Genomic DNA, 21,915 nt, shown 5'->3' with positions numbered 1-21,915 from the left:
CACCTCTCCTGACCGAGGGCCCAACAGAGTCAGTCAGGGGGCTTGTAGCTTCCGCTCAAAGGGCTCCACTCCCCGCTTCCACCTGGCCCACCGACTCCCGCGGGACGGCTCTCTGACTCTCAGCCTCCCCCGGGCCCAATCCGGCTCACCGCTTCCCCCAGGCCCACTCTCCGGCCACCGCTGGCCCCAGGCCCGCTCATCGCCTTGCCCGGGCCAACTCTCCTGCTCACCGCCTTGCCCGGGCCCACTCACTGCCTCGCTTGGGCCCACTCTCCCGCTCACCGCCTCGTCCGGGCCCACTCTCGCGCTCACCGCCTCGCCCGGGCCCACTCTCGCGCTCACCACCTCGCCCGGGCCCACTCATCGCCTTGCTCAGGCCCACTTTCCAGCTCACTGATCCACCCGGGCCCACTCTCTGCCAACTGCTTTCCCCGAACCCACTCTCTGGCTCACTGCTGCCTATCAGCAGGAAAGGCGAGGGAAAAATCAGCCTGCAATGGAGGAACCTTTTCTTGAACATTCCTTCACTGCAACTTGCCTGTTTGATCACCAATTTCCAAACTATTTCCGGGGGCCATACAGAGGGGCTTCCCAGGAAGGTTCAGGCTTGTAGGCCGTACTTTGGACAAGCCAGTCAGCAGATTTGATAGACTGAATGGCCTCTTTCGGTGCACTAAATGGCAACGATGCAAGGTGAGAATATTAATTTCTTTGGTTTCATCATAGAAGGGCAAATAAATTAGGCTGAACAATTGCTAAGGAAATTCTTTAATACTGAACATTTCAACACCGTTGCCAGCTGAACCTCAGCTTGTGATACTGTTGACACTTGAAATTTTGATATTATAGGTAGTCACATCCTGTTTTTACTTGGTTGTTTTTCAAAAACTATATTCTGTTTTAGCTTAGTTTCGTAATAAATGAATTTATTAAATTTTGTTTCAACGTATCAGATGAAGAGATGGTTTATAATTCCTTATCAATAAATTATTTGCCTCGGGTCCTCCCACACAGATTCTTTCATCCTTGGAGACATCCTGCAGCTTTGTGCGCCTGTCACTTTGAGTTAACACCCCGCTCTTGATTGATCGTGACTTTTTACCTGCATGTGACAACCTGGACAAGCTATGACAATATTTGAAAAAGGTACTCATTGGAGTGCTTCATTAATAGCTGAATAGATCATGGTCCTTCATGTCATTTAATGTTGTGTTCAGATGTGCAAGGTTGAGAGTGGACATAGGCTGGAGTGTGAAGCTCCAATATGGCAGTGTGGACATGAAATCAGCGTTGCATGCTGATTGACATTGTTATCTGCTTGCGAACATTAGATGCCTGCACACAACCTTTTATACAGTCGGTGCCCAATGGGCGTTTCATCAGAAACATGCGCCACTTTCGATGTTCAAGGAGCCCTGTGGCACTGCCTAAACTTGTATTATAAAATCCAATTTCACCTCACCACGTGTTTTCCTGTGACGTCAATTAGTTTTGAAACAACGCTATCCAATCATAAGTCAGTATTTATAGATAGAACTTCTGTGCATCAGAAAATTTCAGGGTTGAACTTGGACAAAAATCAGTGAAACAAAAAATGGTCACCAAATAGCTCCAACATTACAACTGAACTGTTGGTTATTAAACCTGATCAGTAATTCTGCAGTCATATTTCATCTGGAAACCAGATGACGAAAGCAGTAAGTGGCCTCCGGTGCCCACAGGTTTGAATACAGTTTAATCAAATATATAGATTGCATTGATCGAAGTCTAAAGCCAAGATATTATACTGATATTTTAAAGAAATTTCAGCACGTACAAATCCAAACAAAGACTTCTTTACAGGCTTTTAAAGCTTAATCATCCAACTTCTTCCACATGCAGTATAGATATTAGATAAAAGTCATAATTTCAGGGGCAGAATGACTATGCACCATTTCACGTGCCCAAACTAAAGTGTTTGTTGAGAGAAAATCTACTGCACGGCTTTAAACAAAAAACAAAAAAATAAATAAAAATAAATTAAAAAAATCGGCAATTTTATTGCATCCTTCAGACAGGTCAAAAGCTTTAAATAGGTTAACTTTACACTATTACCATAGATCAGAGAATTTACAGTGCAGGAGGCCATTCAGCCCATCAAGTGTGCACCGGCCCTTGGAAAGAGCACCCCACTTAAGCCCACACATCTACTGTATTGCCATAACCCCACCTAACCTTTTGGATACTAAGGGCAATTTAGCATGGCCAATCCACCTAACCTGCACTTCTTTGGACTGTGGGAGGAAACCCACGCAGACAGGGAGAAAGTGCAAGCTCCACACAGACAGTAACCCGAGGCCGGAATTGAACCTGGGACCCTGGAGCTGCGAGGCAGCTGTGCTAACCACTGTGCCACCATAGTTATCTTGTATTACTGCAGCAACTATGCTCCAAAAGTGTTTCATTGACGTATGTACTTTGGGAAGTCCTAGAATTTTTTATCACATTATTTAAATGCCATCCCTTTCTTCCTTTTCAAAAAACAGTATTTCTAGAGATCTAAAGCCGATTATTCTCCCGATTTTAATGCAGCATTGGGATTTTGTGGACTCTTTGTAATGTAAGCCAGAGGCTGTAGTAGACAAATAGATACTGTAAACACGTTTCTTGCCCAGGAGAATTTAATGCACCACAGTATCACGGTGCAAAAACTATACTTTAATCATTTAGCGGTCATTTTACATGTAAATATTCCAAACATATTGGAAAGTGATGTTGTTAAATCAGTATTGATCAGATACACAGACAAATATACTTAAGCCAACTAGTTTTAAATACATTCATTTTAATAGTTTCCAAATATTAAAACAGGCTTTACAGTAATTGAAATTTGTTATACCAATCACAAAATTTGAAAAAAAACAACCAATACAGTCCATTCAATCAATGTTACTGATTTGGAAGTCTAATATGTTTACCTAAACATGTTTAATTGCAAGCCATAAATAACAAATTTACACAAGAAATTACATTAACATTTTCCCATCATTTGATAGGACAATGTCTTCAAAAGGGATTCAGTCATAAAATATATACAAAATACAGTTTCTAATTGAAATCATGATCTATTCCAGGGCTGACAGTAAAAACCTAGGGTTAAGTATTGGCGCCTTCTCCAAGTCATAGGTTCAACCCATTGTGAAGAGGAATTATCCAGTCACTTTGGGTCTGATTTTAATACCAAGGATTGGAAAAAAAAAAGGAAGCAATCTTACCGTTTTGGGTGGTTTACATTGGAAAAAAGAAGCCAGTCAGTTCCTGAGATTGAGTTAGTGGCTTGGCTAAAAATAAGAAAGGCCTACACTTCAAAAAGCTCCGTCATAGTGCTCAAGACATCTGGCTAGCTGCAACGTAAAATCTGCACTTCAACCCCCATAACATTAACCAATTTAACTCCAAGGCTGTTTGGAGTAACAGTATCAATTCTTGTAAATATTTACAAATCTACGTTCGTACATTACATGACTGTGCTATGTTCATGTTACTGCATGGCAAATATTTTGTTACAAATGGTTTAAATTGTTTTAATGTTCCCCCTTGCATGTGAAGGAGCAAACTATTTCTGATTAGTGCAGAGGATGATAAACCTCATGTAACATGTGGCAAGCAGTGCAGATCACGATCCCAACGGCCATACTCTGTTACGAATCATGTCCTCAGAGCAAGTATATGCTGGGATCAGGGTTGACGAGAAAGTTACAGGCTCCTTTAAAAATATACACAAGTCTGGTCTTATTTTTAAAAAAAAACCGGGGAGTGTATTTTTCAGTTATTCTTTAGCGATGTTTGTCACATGCCCTACCTGCCAACCTCAATATATTTATGAATTTTACGGCCTGTGAATAGTGAATAAAGACAAAAAGAAAAGCAGGACCATGGAAAATAAAGAGTTACAAGGATTGGATGTTGGGTCTATCATTATCCATTGCACAATACCATGGACCCTGGCCTTCCTCAAACCCAAACCAGCGTCATAGTGACAGTATCATAGTGATCGAACCCGGGTCATCAGCACCCTAGGCAGCAGTACTAACCACTGCGCCACCGTGCTGCACCATTGCTAACTGACTCGTGTTTACTTTGTTGTATTGTGGAAAAGAACAGCCAGCACATACTATTTTGCAACTATCAGTTATGATCCAACAAACTCCCAATTCAATTTGCAAAACTTCTGTATTATCACCAGACTTTCCATGATGCTTATTGCTATCAAAATCGGCAACTGCATTTGCATTCAAATTCTAAATTGGCAAAGAAATGGAAGGGGTAAATATCACCATATAATTCATGGTCTTCAGCGGCAAGCTGGGCTAAATAGAGAATTGCAAGATTATGGATGCGTCCTACATGATAAACCACAGCAGAACATCCTTGCGCCACAAATTGTAAGAAGTTGTTAAGTGACACTACTCAAGTAACAGCCATATTTTTGTTGCATCCAAAGTCTCAAACAGCATGGCCAAAACTGATACCCAGATCAGGAACTCAGCTTCTCAGGACGAAGAGCCGAAGTACTCCTAATTACATTTGAACCTCATGCTCTAAAGACCAAAAGCTTAAATCAGTTTTTTTGTATAAAAATAAATTATATCATATCAAGTCACTGTGCAGTAATAGTTAGGGTTTACAGTGCCACTGAATATCATACGAAGAAATCTGATAAGAAAAGAATCGGACTGAAACGACGTACTCTTGGCTACGGTCATCGCTTGGATTTCCGAGAAACCCTAGAATAGGGAGCAGTTCGTGATTTGTTACTCTGTGCTTTGTCTGTGGGCTTATTGTACGAGTAAGTTGGGGACCCTGTAAACTCGGCATCTGGGTTTTCGGCCATCATTTTAAGCTTGGTTTCAATTGCTTTTATTTTTGCACTAATGCTGCAAATAGAAAAAAAAGAGATGACCATTAGAACAAGATTAAAGCGCTTCAATCTACATTATATGCCGTGGCTTTGAAAAGTCAATTGAAAAGTGGCTTTTGAAATCAAGTAGCTGGCTATTAACATAATAGCTTAAGATATTGTTTGCTAGACGTCAGAAAATGCAGATATCTGATGTCAAGCATCAATATAAAAGCTTTCCTAAAATGTTTGAAGTTTTCATTTCAATACGATAAGAAACTTTTATTTTAAATAATGGAAGAGCCTTGGTGGCCGAAAGAGTTACATTTTCAGAACATCAGTACCTAGAATTTGATTCAACCAACTAAAGGGCAATTGTTTGCAGCTTCAAATAACAAGAATCAAAACATGAATCAAAACGCAGTGCACTCAATGACCAAACTGCATTCAGTAAATCGCACCCATTTTGTTTTTCCTTGTGCCGAACACACTTGAGATATCATCTATTGTAGAAGGATTGTGATAAATTCAAATTCAGACTCCCAGTCCATGAAAATACACTTCCAGCAATCAAATGGGACATGGAATATGGATCACAAATTTAAATGTGCTTTAAAGACCCATGTATGCAGAGTGTGGTGAACTCAGCCCAACGCATTACACAAGCTTGCCATCCGCAGATGATTCTGTCTACACCTCCTGCTGTCTCAGGAAGGCACCTCCCACTGCCTCAGGAAGGCAGACAGCATTATCAGAGACTCCTCTCACCCAGGCTTTGCCTTCTTCCAGACCCTTCCATCAGGCAGGAGATACAGAAGTCTGAAGACCGCACATCCAGACATAGGAACAGCTTCTTCCCCACAGCTACTAGACTCAACGACTCTCCCTTGGGCTGACCTGTTCCCTGTAAGAACACTATTCACAACGCCCGATGCTGCTCTTGCTCATGTATTTGCTTTGTTTGGCCCCTTGTTCCGCACTGTAACCAATCGCTATTTGTCGATGTACCATTTGTCGATGTACTCTGTTGATTATTCTTTTTTTGTCTACTATGTACATACTGTGTACGTTCCCTTGGCCGCAGAAAAATACTTTTCACTGTACTTTGGTACATGTGACAATAAATCAAATCAAATCCATCCCTAAATTTTTTTTAATTTTTTTATTTATTTATTTTTTTTTTTTATAAACGGCCCAATTTAGGATTTCACAGTACACCCAATGGAAAAATCCTATTGGGCTCCACCAATGTAACACAGCATAGTTTGGACTCCATATAAGAAACAGCTTTCTGTGTAATTTCTTAAAGTGGGAACTCCACTTGTAGACTGTGCTATTCAAATGTGCTCTGATTTTATATTAATAAAAGCAGTCTATTTAATATGGATCTTCAAATGTATTTCATTATTTCAAACCAGTTTCACTATCACCGTGAAAATTTGGTACACTTTTGGCAAGCAAATGGTTTTGGCCTTTATTCTGTTCTTGGGCTTTGACTGCTCATCAGTAACATGTCAAACAACATGGCCACAGGTATCTGTCCCTACACAATTCTTTTAAAATAAATTTAGAGTACCCAATTATTTTTTTTCCAATTAAGGGGCAATTTTGCGTGGCCAATCCACCTACCCTGCACATCTTTGGGTTGTGGGGGATGACACCCACGCAAACACGGAGAGAATGTGCAAACGCCACACGGACAGTGACCCGGGGCCGGGAGTGAAACGGATTCTTGGCGGCGTGAGGCAGCAATGCTAACCACTGTGCCATGTGCTGCCCATCCCTACACAACCTTGACACCATTTCGCAAAAGCCTTAGACCACTGGCTGCGTATTCTTATGTTAGATTCTCCATGTAAATATCACCTGGTTTATCATTTTATACCTGGACTATCAGAAGCACTAGTTATAGTGAGCCAGTTGTATATCTAGTTTAGTAGGAACAATAATAAGGTTTTTCTAATTTAAAAAAGTGTTTGAAAAGCAAATACATGAAAACATTCCAGTGTGCCAATAAGTGATGCATGAAGCACATCAAACTGCTTGATTCTCTCCTTTTTTGACATTTTACCTAGTCGTAGAGATGGGCAGAGATAGAAAATCAGCTGGCCAAGCAGGGGTTTCTGTATAATTTATACAAGTCAAATTTATATTTGACTTCCCCCTTCCATCCCACGTTTTGTTTTGTTAGTTATGACCATGCTCAGTTCTGGAGTGTGCAGTTAAAATGCTTTAAAACATGCAATTTAACTCCCCCTTTCTCTCTCTTCCCCCCCCCATTCAAATTACATCAACTCTTGAAGGTACTGGTTGTTCACTGGGCTACAGCTCCATGATCTAAGTGGCCAGCATTCCATTTGGAGCCTTGATAGTTAATGTCAATGAACTAGATGTCTGTGGGTATATCCAGCTAAGCCAAATCCTATCCTCGCCCTCGATCCACATATGGAATTTCCAATCAGGTTTTCTGGATTCTGACCAGGAGCAGAAATTCTGACTGACGTCCTGCCCGTCCGCACTGCCTAACCCGACATGTTGAGGCATTTTGGCATAGCTATATTATCTCCAGTTATCAGCTAAACCCATGCAGGTCTCGGATCTTCTCATCTTGTAAACTTGACTGATTTTCACAGTAACTTCATTGCAGTGTTAATGCAAGCCTACTTGTGGCAATAATAAATATTATTACTTATTGATGGTGGCCAGAGAAGCTCAAAATATGCTGTTCTTGTAGTAAGTGAATCAAACATAATTGAATGTCAGTGGATAGCACACCTATAGAGTCAGAAGACTGTGGGCTTAAACCTCACTCCAGAGACTTAAGCACATAAGACTCTAAGCCTGATACTTCAATGCCCCACTGAGAGAATGTATCCTGCCTTTTGGATGAGATATTAAACCAATGTTCTGATTGCTATTTAAGGTGGATAAAAAAGACCCAGTGGCACAATTCTGATAAAGCAGGGGAGGTCTTCCCAATGGCTTGGTCAATAAGTACTCCTTGGCCAGCGTCACTAGAACATATGATTTGATTGTTACCATATTGCTGCCTGTGGGACCTTATGGTATGTAAATTGGCTGACGCTTTTCCTACATTACAACAAAGACTACATTTCAAAAGTACTTAATTGGTGGTAAGGTGATTTGGGACATTCTGCGGTCATGAAAAGCATTGTATAAATACAATGGAGGACGGAAGTGCCAAAATGGTATTGTCACTGGACTAGCAATCGAGAGATCCAGGGTAATGCTCTGGGGACCCGGGTTTGGGTCTCACCACAGCAGATGGTGAAATTTGAATTCAATAAAAATATGGACTTAAAAGTCTAACGATGACTATGAAACCATTGTTTCATCTGGTTCACGAATGTCCTTACCTGGTCTGGCCTGCATGTGACTCCAGATCCACAATGTGGTTGACTCTGGAATGCCTCCTGAAACGGCCATTTCAAGATGGGCAATAAATGCTAGCTCAGCAAGCCACGAATCAAAAAAAAAAGTCTTTGTTTTATATTAAAACTCTTAACGTAGTTAAAGACGAATCAATTAAACAATGGAGTTTTGCTTACTTCAGAGTGAGGAACAGAAAAATGCAATTATAATTATTGCATTTTGAAATGAATCAGTTTAGCATCAGTTATTCAGAAGCAAAATACTGCAGATGCTAGAAATCGGAAGTAAAAACAGAAAATGCTAGAAATGTTCAGCAAGTTAGGTAGTATACATATCAGGCCAATGACACGGCCAAGACACCGGGGAGAGTTACCCTGCTTTTATCAGCATTGTGCCTCTGGATCTTGTGTCCAGTAAAGAAAAATGAGAGGTTCTATCTTCCATGGCATACATTGACACTTCCCAGTTCTGCAGACTTTACATATTTGCGACGAACTGGTTGAAGAAACATTCTCTACATTACCTCAGATTGGACTGTACTGGCTCAGTGCTTGAAGAAGGCTCCAGACTTATAGGAAGAATCTTATCATTTTTGTATTGATCATATCTCTGCATTAAAAAAAAAAGGAAGAAATATAGGTGATAAAACTTTCACTGGGTCAAACCTTTGATGAACTAACAGTAGATAAAACTCAAATCTGAAATCCACTTGTATAAATTTGCATTAGGGGGACTAAACAACAAAGAATATATTATATTTTAGTGTAAGAGCACTTGGTTTCTGCCAGGTAGTTATCCAACTTGCTGGTACAAACACCAACAATGTCCCAGGCCCAGACATCTTCAGCTGCTTCATCAATGACCATCCTTCCATCCGAAGGTCAGGAATGGGGATGTTTGCTGATGACTGCACAATGACTCCTCAGATACTGAAACAGTTTGTATCTAAATGCAGCAAGATCCGGACAATATCCTGGCTTGGGCTGACAAATGGCAAGTAACATTGGCACCATAGGTGCCAGACAATGACCATCTCCAACAAGAGGGCATCTAACCATCATCCCATGATATCCAATGGCATTACCATCACAATCTCTCACAATCAACATCCTGGGGGTTACCATTGCTGAGAAACTGAACTAGTCATATAAATACTATGACTACCAGAGCAGGTCAAAGGCTAGGAATCCTGTGGCAAGTAACTCACAAAGCCTGTCCACCATCTACAAGGCACAAGTCAGAAATGTAATGGAATACTCTTTGCTTGCCTGAATGAGTGCAGCTCCAACAAGACAAGACGTTCGACACCATCCAGAACAAAGCAGTCCACTGGATTGTTATCCCTTTCACAAACAATCACTCTCTCCAACACCGACGCACAGTAGCAGCAGTGTGTACCAATTACAAGATGTATCGCAGGAACTCACCAAGTTTCCTTAGACAGCTACTTCCAAACCCATGACGACTACCATCTATAAGGACAAGAGCAGCAGATATCTGGGAACACCACCGCCTGGAGGGGTCCCTCCAAGTCACTCAGTCATAACTTGGAAATATATCCTCCTTCCTTCCCTGTCACTGGGTCAAAATCCTGGACTTTCCTCCCTAATAGCACTGAGTGTATCTACACCTCAGGGACTGCAGCAGCTCGAGAAGGCAGCTCACCCTTCTGAAGGGAAACCAGGGCCGGGCAATAAATGCTGGCCTAACCAACGGAGCCAACATCCCGCAAAGTGAATTTAAAAAATACTTACAACAAAATTAATTCTTTTTACTTTAAAAAAAACTAACTTTAAACTATTTTTTTTCCCAATTAAGGGGCAATTTAGCATGGCCAATAAACCTACCCTGCACATCTTTGGTTTGTGGGGGTGAGACCCATGCAGACACGGGGAGAATGTGCAAACTCCACACGGACAGTGACCCGGGGCTGGGATCGAACCCAGGTCCTCCGCACCGTGAGACAGTGATAACCACTGCGCCATCGTGCCGCACCCAAAATTAATTATTTTAAGTGCAAACAGCATGTTACATTTTGTTCAGTACAAATATGGAGAAACATTAACCAACCTACCTATGGGCAAAACAATGGACTGCTGGAATGTAATAATTGTTCACAGCAACAATTAAGATCTGTAAATATGTGATACAAAAGTAGGAAAGTAAACGTTATCCTGTGCTTCCAGCAAAAAAGCTACACTTGAAGTGTAGATTAGCAGTAGAGATACAACACTTTGCCTCATCTCCAACCTGTGCTCCCTGCAAATTCTCAAACACCAGGTTTTTGGCAAAAGCTATATTCACATAAACTGGAATGCATATTATTCAGGCACGTTCAGATAAAGTTGACTGAGCGGAACAATGCTCACGTACATCTAGTTAGATAGCAATAGTGCATAATTAAACACCAGATGATTCTGAAGCAGCGTTAGACATCAAACGCATGAAAGTACTAACTCAAATAGCTCTTAAATAGTGAATGAATACTTGATCAATTTAAATCTCTATGCAATGTTATTTTATACAGTGCACATATACACAATTATGTACAATTTGTACATGATTCACAAATCTACAAGAGTACATGCATGTTCTATTTTGTAACACAATGAAATACAAAAGTGAATGAGAGATCCACAAATTGTGGAAAAATACTATCGGGGCAGGCGGATGAGGTATCTGAGGGATTGTGCTGATGTTCAAATATCATGTAATTCTCTAGCTCTTCACAAAAGCGCCTGCCGTATTTCCCCCTTCTGCCTAAGTGAGCAAGTGACAGTACTGATATCTGTAGACTATTGGCTCAAGTGACCCAAAAACAATCCATAGTTCTTGCTAGAAAAACTACCATAATCTGTAATAAGCTCCGACTTTCAATAGTTACGAGAGGTGTATTCCAAATAGAGTTAAATAATGTTGGTTAAGTTTATCTTTGCAGTCCACTGGAGATTATGTCATCCTAAATCATTTATAATGTTTCCACTTTTTTTAAAGCTAAGTACACTAGAGAGCTAGGATAAATCACTTACTACTGGTTCTTGAAGCAATAATCTCCCGCTGTACTTTGGATATAGTCATGTAGACACTTTCAGTGCAGATTAGTGTTAACGTCTATTTCTACGCTTACTTTTGAATATAATTATTTTGGAACGTTTACAAAGAAAAAATAAATAGAACACAATTAATGAATGAGTAAAGACAACATCATGATATATCTAACTAAAATGAATGTTTTAAGCAAAATATATGAAAAGCTGGTTACTATAATTCTGAAAATAGAAGCTACAATTTTCAATTTAGCTGTAGGCTTCCCCACCCTGAAATATGGAAGTTAGGGCCCCTGTCCCAAGTCCTGGGTTGTAAGGCCCCCTGGAACAGCATCAGCATGTTCGTTTCCTCAGAAATGTTTTACTTGGCAGTTGTTCAAACTTACTTTCTGGGTGGAACTTTTTGAAATGTCCCGCAGCTGTTAACCACTTCATACCCAGGCAATTTTCATGAAAATAGCCAGGGCCTCCAACATAACCAAGTAATAGGTCAGAATTAGAGTGCTATAGAATGTTCCCCATTATTTATGACAGCACTCAATACAGAAACTAGCATACTTTGATAAATTACTCAGTCGACATGACTACTGCAATCAACAATACTGAATATGACAAAAACAATCTTTGGCAGGAGTCAGATGAAAGGAACTAGCGCTTTCTCTATTTCAACCCCGAGTTAACCTATTGAGAACCAGAACTCATCAATTTGAAAACTTCATTCATTTAAGGTAAAAGGCCAATTCGTTTGAAAAAGCTATTAAAAATATTTATTAAAAAAAAACAATTCCTCACTCATTCTCTCCTCCCTTCCACCCACAATACAGACTGAGAGCTCTGACCATCGACACAACGCACTGTAACACATTACCGGCTCCTTACCTCAACATATTAATCTGAAAATTCACTGCGATAAGAGTCCCGCCTGAACTTACAGATGTTGGCACACACCAGACGCAAGTGTCAGTATAAAGCACTGTTGCAGTACGCAAATGTTAATCACAACCGTTGGGACAGATGACCAGTACTGCGTGTTGCACATTTTGACTAGAATTCTCCACAATGACTGAATAGATGATATTATTTCAGCAGTTCTGAAATTAGAATCCATAGGATCCCTCCAGTACAGAGGATGCCTTTCTGCCCTTCTACCCTTTCAGCCCATTGAGTCTGCACTGACCAGCCAAAAGAACACTCAAATGATCAATGCGCGGAGTCTTGCCCCATCTCTGTTAATCTGTGGGAGGAAACCGGAGCACCCGGAGGGCCCATGCAGTAAACTCCACTGTCACCCAAGGCCGGAATTGAACCGGGGTTCCTGGCCCTATCAGGTAGCGGTGCTAACCATTGTGTCACCGTATTCGTTCATGGGAGGTGAGCGTTGCTGGTTGGCCAGCATTTATTGCCCATCACTAATTACACTCAAGGTGGTGGTGGTGAGCTGCCTTCCTGAACCTCTGTTCCTGTGGTGTACATACACCCACAGTATTTAGGGAGGCAGTCCCAGGAATTTGATCCAGTGACAGGAAAAGAATAGCGATTTATTTCCAAGTCAGGATGGACTTGGAGTGTGGCTTGGAGAGGAAATTCTATGTGGTAGTGTTCCCAAGTGTCTGCTGCCCTTGCCCTTCTAGATGACAGCTGTCATGGGTTTGGAAGATGTTGTCTAAGGAACTGTGGTGAGTTCTTACAGCGCATCTTGCAGACAGTAGCCACTGGTGCCACTATGTGTTGGTGATGGAGTGTGAATGTTTGCTGTAGGGGTGCCAATCCAGACAGCTGCTTTGTCCAGGGTGGTGTCAAGCTTCTTTAGTGTTGCTGGAGCTGCACTCATACAGGCAAGTGGAGAGTATTCCATTGCACTCCTGTTTATGCCTCGTGTCATGGACTGGATTTTGGGAGTCAGAGGATGCACCGCAGGATTCCTAGCTTTTGACCTGCTCTTATAGTTACAATATTTTTATGTAAAGTCCAGTTCAGTTTCTGGTCACTGGTAACCCCAGGAAGTTGATATTGGGGATTCAGTGATGGTAATACCATCTAATGTAAAGGGGAGATGGCTAGATTCTCTTTTGTTGGAGATGGTCATGGCCTGGTACTTATGTGGCACAAATGTTACTTGCCACTTATTCGCCCAAGCCTGGATATTGTCCAGGTCGTGCTGCATTTGGATGTAGAGGAACAGCTTCAGCCTCTGAAGAATCACGGATGTTGCTGAATATCAGTGAACATCCCCACTTCTGACCTGATGATGGACGGAAGATTATTGATGACGCAACTAAAGATGGATGGGCTTAGGACTCTACTCTGGGGAACTCCTACAGTGATGTCTTGGAGCTGAGAAGATTGACCCTCCAACGATCACAACTATCTTTGTTTGTGTTAGGTATCACTCCAATCAATCACACTCACCTCTGGAGCTCAGTTCTTTTGTCCAGGTTTAAACCAAGGCTGTATGGAGGTCGAGACTGAGTATCCTTGGCAGAACTGAAAACCGAGATTCAGTGAGCATGTTATTGTTAATTATGCATTACAGCATTGTTGATAATCCCTTCCATCACATTGGTAGACTGATGGGTTGGTAATTGGTCAGGTAGGATATTTCCTGCTTATTGTATACAGGACATTCCCAGATAATTTTCCAGAACTTGCCATACCCCTACAACACTGGCATCTACCTGGCAACCTGGAGCACAGGATATTGCCGGAATATTGTCAGGGCCCATAGATTTGTAATATCCAGTGCCTTCAGTCGTTTATTGGTATCACCCGGAATTGGCTGAAAACTGGCACTGTGATGCTGGGAGGAGAGTGAGATGGACCACCACTTAGCACTTCTGGCTGAAGATTGTAGCAAATGCTTCAGCATTGTCCTTTACACTAATATGCTGGATACCCCTATCATTGAGGATGGGGATATTTGAGGAGCCTCCTCCTTCAGCGAGTTGTTTAGTTGTCTGCCAACATTCACAAGTGGATGAGGCAGGACTGCAGAGTTTAGATCAAATCAGTTGGTTGTGGAATTGCTTAGCTCTGCCTGTCGGTTACTGTTTGGCACATAAGTAGTCCTGTGTTGTAGCTTCACCAGGTTGACACCTCATTTTTAGGTATGCCTGACACTGCTTCTAGCATGCTCTCTTGCACTCTTCATTGAACCAGGGTTGATCCTCTAGCTTGATGGTAATGGTAGAATGTGGAATATGCTGGGTGGTGTACAGTTCTGCTGATGGCCCGTAGCATCTCCTGGTTGTCCAGTCTTGACTTGCTAGATCTGTTCGAAAATCTATCCCATTTGTACTGCCACACAACATGATGGAGGGTACCCTCAATGTAAAGAATGGGCTTTGTCTCCATAAGTACTGTGCGGTAAAAGGGGGCCAGTTTAGCTCAGTTGGCTGGACAGCTGGTTTGTGATACAGAGCAAGACCAACAGCGAAGGTTCAATTCCCACACCAGCTGAGGTTGTCATGAAGGCCTGCTTTCTCAACCTTGCCTTACGTCTGGGGTGTGGTGATCCTCAGGTTAAATCAACATCAGTCAGCTCTCGCCCTCAAAAAGGAAAGCAGCTTAGGGTCAATCCGACTGATTTTGCCATGAACAGATGTATTTGCGGCGGGCAGGTTGGTTAGGAAGAGGTCAAATACATTTCTTCCTCTTGTTAGCACCACAGTCTCAGCTATGTTCTTTAAGGAACAGCCATCTGTCTGAAATGGTGCTCCCGTGCCACTCTTGGTGATGGACACTGAAGTCCCGCACCTAGAGCATGTTCTGCACCCTTGCCACCTTCACGCGCTTCCTCCAAATGGTGTTCAACATGGAGGAGTACTGATTCAGGATGGGGGTGGGGGGGTTCACCTGCTGCCACGAGACATCATGTGGTCCAAAGCCAGTGTTGGTCGGTGTTAAGGACTTGCAGGTAATTCCCTCCTGACTGTATAATGCCACCTCAGCGGAGTCTTTCCTGGTAGTGGGATAGAGACTCCGAGATGGCGATGGTGGTATCTGGGACATTTTCTGTATGGTATGATTCTGTGAGTATGCCGATTAAAGGCTGTTGCTTGACTAATCTCCGAGGCAGCTCTCCCAATTTAGGTACAATTTCCAAGACGTTAGTAAGAAGGACTTTGCAGGGTTGACAGACTGATTTTGCCATTTTCGTTTCTGGTGCAGAGGTTGATGTTGGATTGTCCATCTGGTTTTATCCCTTTTTGAGACTTAAAAAAAAAGATTTGATACAACTGAGTGGCTTGTTGGGCCATATCAAAGGGCATTATGAATCAACCACATTGTTGTGGGTCTGAAGTAAGGATGACAGATTTCTTTCCCCAAATGATGTTAGTGAACCAGATGGATTTTTATGACAATCATGAGAATTTCATTTCCCTGTATTTATTGAATTTTCTTTATCAAACACGGGTGCCCAGAGCATTACCCTGGGTATTTAGATTACTAGTCCAATGACAATACCAAGACTCCACCGCCTCCCCTGCCTGACCCACCAAGTCATGACATGTTCTGTCCATGAGACCCGATACAAAGGTGCCTGCCCCACATACACAGATTGTAACTGTTCAGGTACCAAAATCTTCCAACATCAAAAGTAGAAATTCAGTTAACAAAGGGTCCTGAAGTAGGTAAAACAATGTTGGGAAAATAAGATACTCAAACTGATATTGCGATATGAATTATCTTTTCGGATAGGCATTAGAAATACTTATAAAATTAAAATCTGAAATACAAGATATACTTACACCACAGCTGAAGAAAATATCTGGTTTGTTTAAAGGCACAACTTAAAGCATTTATTGTGCTAACAGTATCGACCTTCTGTTCATTGAGCTGGGTACTATAAAATTATAGTCCAGTAAAGCAAACCAAAAGGCTGCACTTTTAAATTCCAAAACCTTTCTGAAAAATCTACAGGAACTTTTATATATGTGTGACAAATTGAGAAATTCAGCAACAGTATTCACCTTCACTTGTGCATGTGCCCAGCGCACTACCAGTTTCTTAGAGAGAGCAAGTTTGCCATTTAAGCACTGAATAGCTCGCTCAGCTTCCTAGAAAAATAAAACAAGGGGGAAATTGAGTTAATGTTTGATTAGGCAACATATGCTTCTTAAAAAAACTTCAACACTAATATATAGTTATCTGAATAATTCATTGGGTTTAGTCATTGTCAGACTTGGCTCAGTTTGTAGAACACCTGTCTCTTTTATAGAAGGTCACGGATTCACATTCCAATCAAGATTTGAGTACATAACCTAGGCTGGAACTTTGATGCATTACTAAAGGAGTACTGTACCCACCTACATTGGCCAACTCCTGATTTAAAATGGCGAATGGCAAAGGCTGATGGGAAAGTCAGCCAACAAGTCAGAAACCAGCGGCTGCAGGTTTGCTGTGTATTTACCTCTGAAAAAACCAGACAACATCGATACCAGCGGCCATCAGCATAACATAGTAGCAGCCATCTGCATACTGATGAGCAATCCCCGGGAACAACAAGTAACATTTTTGACACACAAAGCAAAGCCAGACTCCTCAGCGCCAGCAGGAGCCAACACAAAGGAGGTGTACGAGCACCTCAAGACCACCCATCGATCAGGGAACCGCTCCAGTATTGGAGCAAATCGAACCAAGCGATTGGGACAAAGTCCAATCACTTGGGACCAGGTACAGGGTCCACCTCGAAAGGCGGGAAGCCCCTGGGGTCTATAAGAATTGTGCCCCAAGTTCAAATCGCTCTCTTCACTCTTCTTCACCTCTGCGTCCTGCCCGGGTCACCCAGCAACACGAACCAACATTGACCGTGACCGGTGCAGTGACTCCAGTGATCACCGAAGCCTGTAAGTCTTAATTCAACGCTCGCTACGAGATAGGCGCTCCTAGCTACCAATCCGTACCAACTTCGAATCCCGCAGACTCAGAACCCAAACAAAAGGCCATTTGTTCCCCTGACCTGGTGGGCCAGTCCAAAGTTAAGTATAGGCCTGTTAGTTGTAGAAGTAGCTTAGAAGTAGAATTTGTGCATGAGTAGCGATTACTGTGTATAATAAATGTGCTTTGATTTAAATCTTACTAATCGGTGTATTGGGTTATTGATCATTACTCGGACTTGAACCTCGTGGCGGTATCATAAAGATACTTGGCGACTCGAGAGCAAAAGGTAATAAAACAGAGCAATTGAACCGAGGAGAAAATCAGCAACAGTACTGCACTCACAAAGATGATGTCTTTCAGATAAGATGTCTGCCCTCTTGAGTGGATATAAAAGAGCCCAAAGCACTATCTGAAGAACAGCATGTGAGTGCTCATAGTCAATAAGATTTATCTATGAATCAATGCCTAAAACAGATCATCAATTTCATTGATCTGCTCCGGGGGGACATTTTGCGAGGTTAGAAGAGTTGGGGGAGAAATATGGACTGGGGAAAGGGGAAGGGTTTAGGTACCTGCAGCTCCGGGACTTTGCTGGGAAGTAGGTTCAGAGCTTCCTGACCGCGCTGGCCCCCTCATTGTTGGCGGCGATCTACGGGAGGATTTCGGGGGAAGACGGGGAATCCATGGTGGGGATTAAAGCCAAGTGGGAGAAAGAGTTGGGGGAGGTTATGGAAGATGGTTTGTGGTGTGAGGTGCTCCAGAAGGTGTACGCATCAACCTTGTGCGCAAGGTTGGTGCAGATACAGCTGAAGGTTGTGTATAGGGCGCACCTCACGAGGGCGAGGATGAGCCGACTCTTTGAGGGAGTGGAAGATGTGAGTAATGTAGGAGGAGCCCCGCAAATCATGTACATATATTTTGGTCCTGTCCGAAGTTGGAGAAATATTGGAGGGAGGTTTTCAGTGTCACATCGGGGATAGTGCACGTGAACTTGGAACCAGGGCCCCTGGAAGCCATTTTCAGGGTGCCGGAACGGCCAGGGCTGCAGGGGCAGAGGCGGGTCCTGTTGGAGTGGAGGTCAGCTTCTCCACCCTGTGCCTCTGCTTGGTGGGGGCCCTGTTGGAATTTTTGACTCTCGAGAAGGTGAAGTTTGAGCTGATGGGGATGAAGGAAGGGTTCTACAATTCACGGGGATTGTTTATTATGCACTTTGGAGAATTGGTTGCCATCGAACATTGGTAGGGTGGGTTGGAGTTATTGTTGTTCCTGAGTACACTGTTTACGGATTGATGGTTAATTTTCCTTTTTACTTGGAATGTACGGGTGATGGTTTGATCTGTATATTGAATGGGGTGCTGTTTGGGGATTGGCATTTTACTTTATTTTGTTTGTTTCCTTTTGTTGATTATTTGATAAAAATTAATAAAAAGATTTTAAACAAAAATCAATTTCATTGATATTTGGAAGGCCTTCATATGTGCAAATTGGCTGTCTTGTTTCCTATGTTACTAGTTGCTACAATTCAAATGTACTTTTTTTCCTTTATTCTTTCATAGGATTTGTGTGTTGCTGGCAAGGCCAGCATTTGTTGGCTTGTTGGCATCTAATTTCCCTTGAACTGAGTGGCTTGCTAGGCTATTTCAGGGGGCACTTAAGAATCAACCACATATTGCTATGGGTCTGGAGTCACAGGTAGCGCCGTACAGACCTGAAATTCTATTGATGTCCTATAAGAAGGTCTTTTAAAAATCAAATATTTTGACAGAGTTTCAGAAAGAAAAATGATTAAAAGGCAATAAGAAAAATACCATGGCACTATAAGCTACGGAACTATCCATGTAAAATTTATTGAGGACGATACCTTTCAGTATTTTAGGAAAACTTCCAGCTTGTCCAAGAAAGATACATCTCAATGTTTCGATCACACTGATAACTATTAAATAATCACTTCTTAGAACATCCAACTGGAGGTCAAACTATTGTAAATTAAACAAACAGCTAAGTTTAGGTATGGAAAACAAAATTATCTAAGCAATATCTACGTTCCAGCACCATTCCTTGACCACTCGCCATGCATCGTACAATGAAATATACTTGGAACCTTCGATTAGAATATACGCTAACTCAATCTGAGCAGGTGACATCCTTAGTTGGCCATTTACGGAATACCTTTCAATGCAGTAACAATCGTAAGTATAGAGATAGCTCAACCGTTTGATTATATAAAACACTCTAGTCTGAGCTGCAACAGAACCGTGCCACTCAGACAACATTAACAAGCCACTTGAGGTTCAATCATCGTTTATGATGTCATCTTAACCCCTTAATTGTTACAGCTTGGATACAAACCCAGCTAGATATACATAGATATACAACACTCCAGCTCAACTGCTATTTTATGTCATGAATACTTTGAATGGTGCATTGGACAGTATTAAAACAGGGCCTTAAAATCTAGTTGGTACATGCGATCTAGATGGTGAATCGAGACGGCATATGCGAACTCCACTTGAAACCTGCACTTAATCAATCAGTTAATTTAGTATAGCGATGTTACCTGATTTCAGACCCACCCCAGAGTCAAATAACAAAGTGTTTTATCAGACCATTTAGCCTATATGCAAGCAGAACTTGAATGAGGGCTTGGGCCAGTACTGCAAATTTCCCAATGAACTCTCAAATCTGTTGGTTTGTTATCTTGGCAATCAATGGTGCTGCTTGATTAAAAAATTTTTTTAAGAGTACCCAATTTTATTTTTTAAAAACAATTAAGAGGCAATTTAGCGTGGCCAATAATAATAATAAAAATATATGGCCAATCCATCTTTGGGTTGTGGGGGAGAAACCTACACAAACACGGGGAGACTGTGCAAGCTCCACACGAACAGTGACCCAGGGCCGGGATTTGAACCTGAGACCTCGGCGCCGTGAATCAGCAGTGCTAACCACTGCACCACCCTGCTGCCCTTCATGGTGCTGCTTGATGTAGGGAAATTGAGAATAGTTTTGTAGGCCTAATGGCATTCTGCTTTTTGTCATCGTATAATACCATTAGAAATAATCCTTAGTGGCCCACCAGTGTTAAACACTAATTCTGCCAAGTTGTTATTTGTACTGGTTCAAACACTGAAGTTGCAGACGGCGCTTTTTTAAATTGAGAAATATTGGGAAAAATAGACTGGGTGAAAGAACGAGGATCCAGGATTTTCATGGCCCAGAGTTCATAGCCCTAGCAGCTAGTGTTTCCACAAAATTAAAAACGGAAAAACTTGTCAATACATTAGTGGTAAGAGATAGAAGTGCTAAGGGACAAAATTTACTGTGAAGAATAAGGGAATGGTAGATATAATAAGCAAATTCATTCCCTCAGTTTTAACAAAAGAGATAGATAGCGAATTTCAAACAGTTGATGGTTTTTATTTAAGAAGGGATTGATATGATAAAGTTAACTAAAAACTTAAACTAGACAAATCACCAGAATCAGCAGGATTATAGTTATTCATTGAGAAATTGTCAAGATTTAGCAGACTAACTATAATTTTCAAAGATACGTAGGAATGGTTAAATTGTGCCAGAGCTCTTTAAAAAAAAAAAATGGGAGAAAAGCCAGGAAATTATAGCCTAGTTAGTCTCACTTAGTTGTTGGTAAACTACTCATCTGGGCACAGTACAAAACTCACAAAGAAACTGGAGCCACAGCCATTCAATACAGATGGCCAAAAAGGCAATCCTAGAATTGAAGAAATGATAGTGGATAGAAAAAATAAAATGTAGTGGATGCTATACGGTATATCATTTATATGGATTTTTAAAAAGCATTTGTAGAAGTTACAAGAGGCAAAAATTAAAGATAATGACATGGAATTAAAGAGGAAGTAGTCACATGAAGAGCTGTTTGGAGGGTAGGAGTAAAGGACTGGAAAGATGTGGCAAGTAGTGTTTCACATGGTTCTAGCTTGGTGATGCTTTTATTTACTACATACATAAATTATCTGTTCTTGGGTATCAACAGCCAAGATTCACTAATGACACCAAATTGCACTGAAGGAGAGATGACCTTCCAACCACTTATCCGTGCCATCATCAAGATTGCCTATTCCAAATCTGTAACATTACATAATTTACCTCAATCCCTTCATCCTCAGCCAAAAATTTCTTTCATGTTTTGTTTCTAGATGTGACTATTCCAAAACACTGCTGGCTGGTCTCTCATTTTCTACCTTTTGTAAACTTGGGGTCATCCAAAACTTTGCTGCTCAAGTTCTACAGTGGATTCCAGTAAGCAACATCTAAAATCCCACCCAAGTTTTCAAATTACTTCCCAGCCTCCTCATTCCTCCCTATCTCTGTAATCTCCTCCATCCCTACAACCTTCAAAGATATTTGCACTTCTCCAATTCTGACCTCTGAGCATCCTGGATTTTAATCGCTCCATATATTGGGTGCCACGCGGTCAGCTGCCAAAGAACCTAATAGCTGGAATCTCCCTGCTAAACCACAATGCCTTCCTGCGTGTCTTTCCTCTGAGACACTCCTTAAAGCCTACCTTTTTGACCAATTTTGGTATCTGCGCTATGATCTCATGAGGTTTGGTGTCAAATCTTTTTTAAAAAAAATATTAGATTTTTTCCATTTTACAATGAACTTTATCACCAAACTCACATTACCCACAGCAGATGTTAAACATAATCAACATAATGAAAACCCAACAAACGA

The 21,915-nt window shown here is 41.6% G+C and overlaps 1 protein-coding gene across 1 annotated transcript in view; it reads right to left on the bottom strand.

Moving 5' to 3' along the window:
* Positions 1-2,804: 2,804 nt before the first annotated feature.
* Positions 2,805-21,915, bottom strand: part of rbm18 (RNA binding motif protein 18) — a 52,681-nt gene continuing 33,570 nt past the window's right edge. The window contains exons 4-6 of the mRNA XM_072488385.1: positions 16,290-16,376; positions 8,796-8,881; positions 2,805-4,916 (exon numbers count right to left, since the gene is read on the bottom strand). Coding sequence (XP_072344486.1) covers positions 4,742-4,916; positions 8,796-8,881; positions 16,290-16,376 — 348 coding nt within the window. The 3' untranslated portion in view covers positions 2,805-4,741. The remainder of the gene's footprint in view (positions 4,917-8,795; positions 8,882-16,289; positions 16,377-21,915) is intronic.

Source organism: Scyliorhinus torazame, chromosome 22 (genome assembly GCF_047496885.1).
Source record: "Scyliorhinus torazame isolate Kashiwa2021f chromosome 22, sScyTor2.1, whole genome shotgun sequence".
In the NCBI taxonomy this organism is placed as follows: domain Eukaryota; kingdom Metazoa; phylum Chordata; class Chondrichthyes; order Carcharhiniformes; family Scyliorhinidae; genus Scyliorhinus; species Scyliorhinus torazame.
This window is presented reverse-complemented; position numbering and strand designations above follow the sequence as displayed.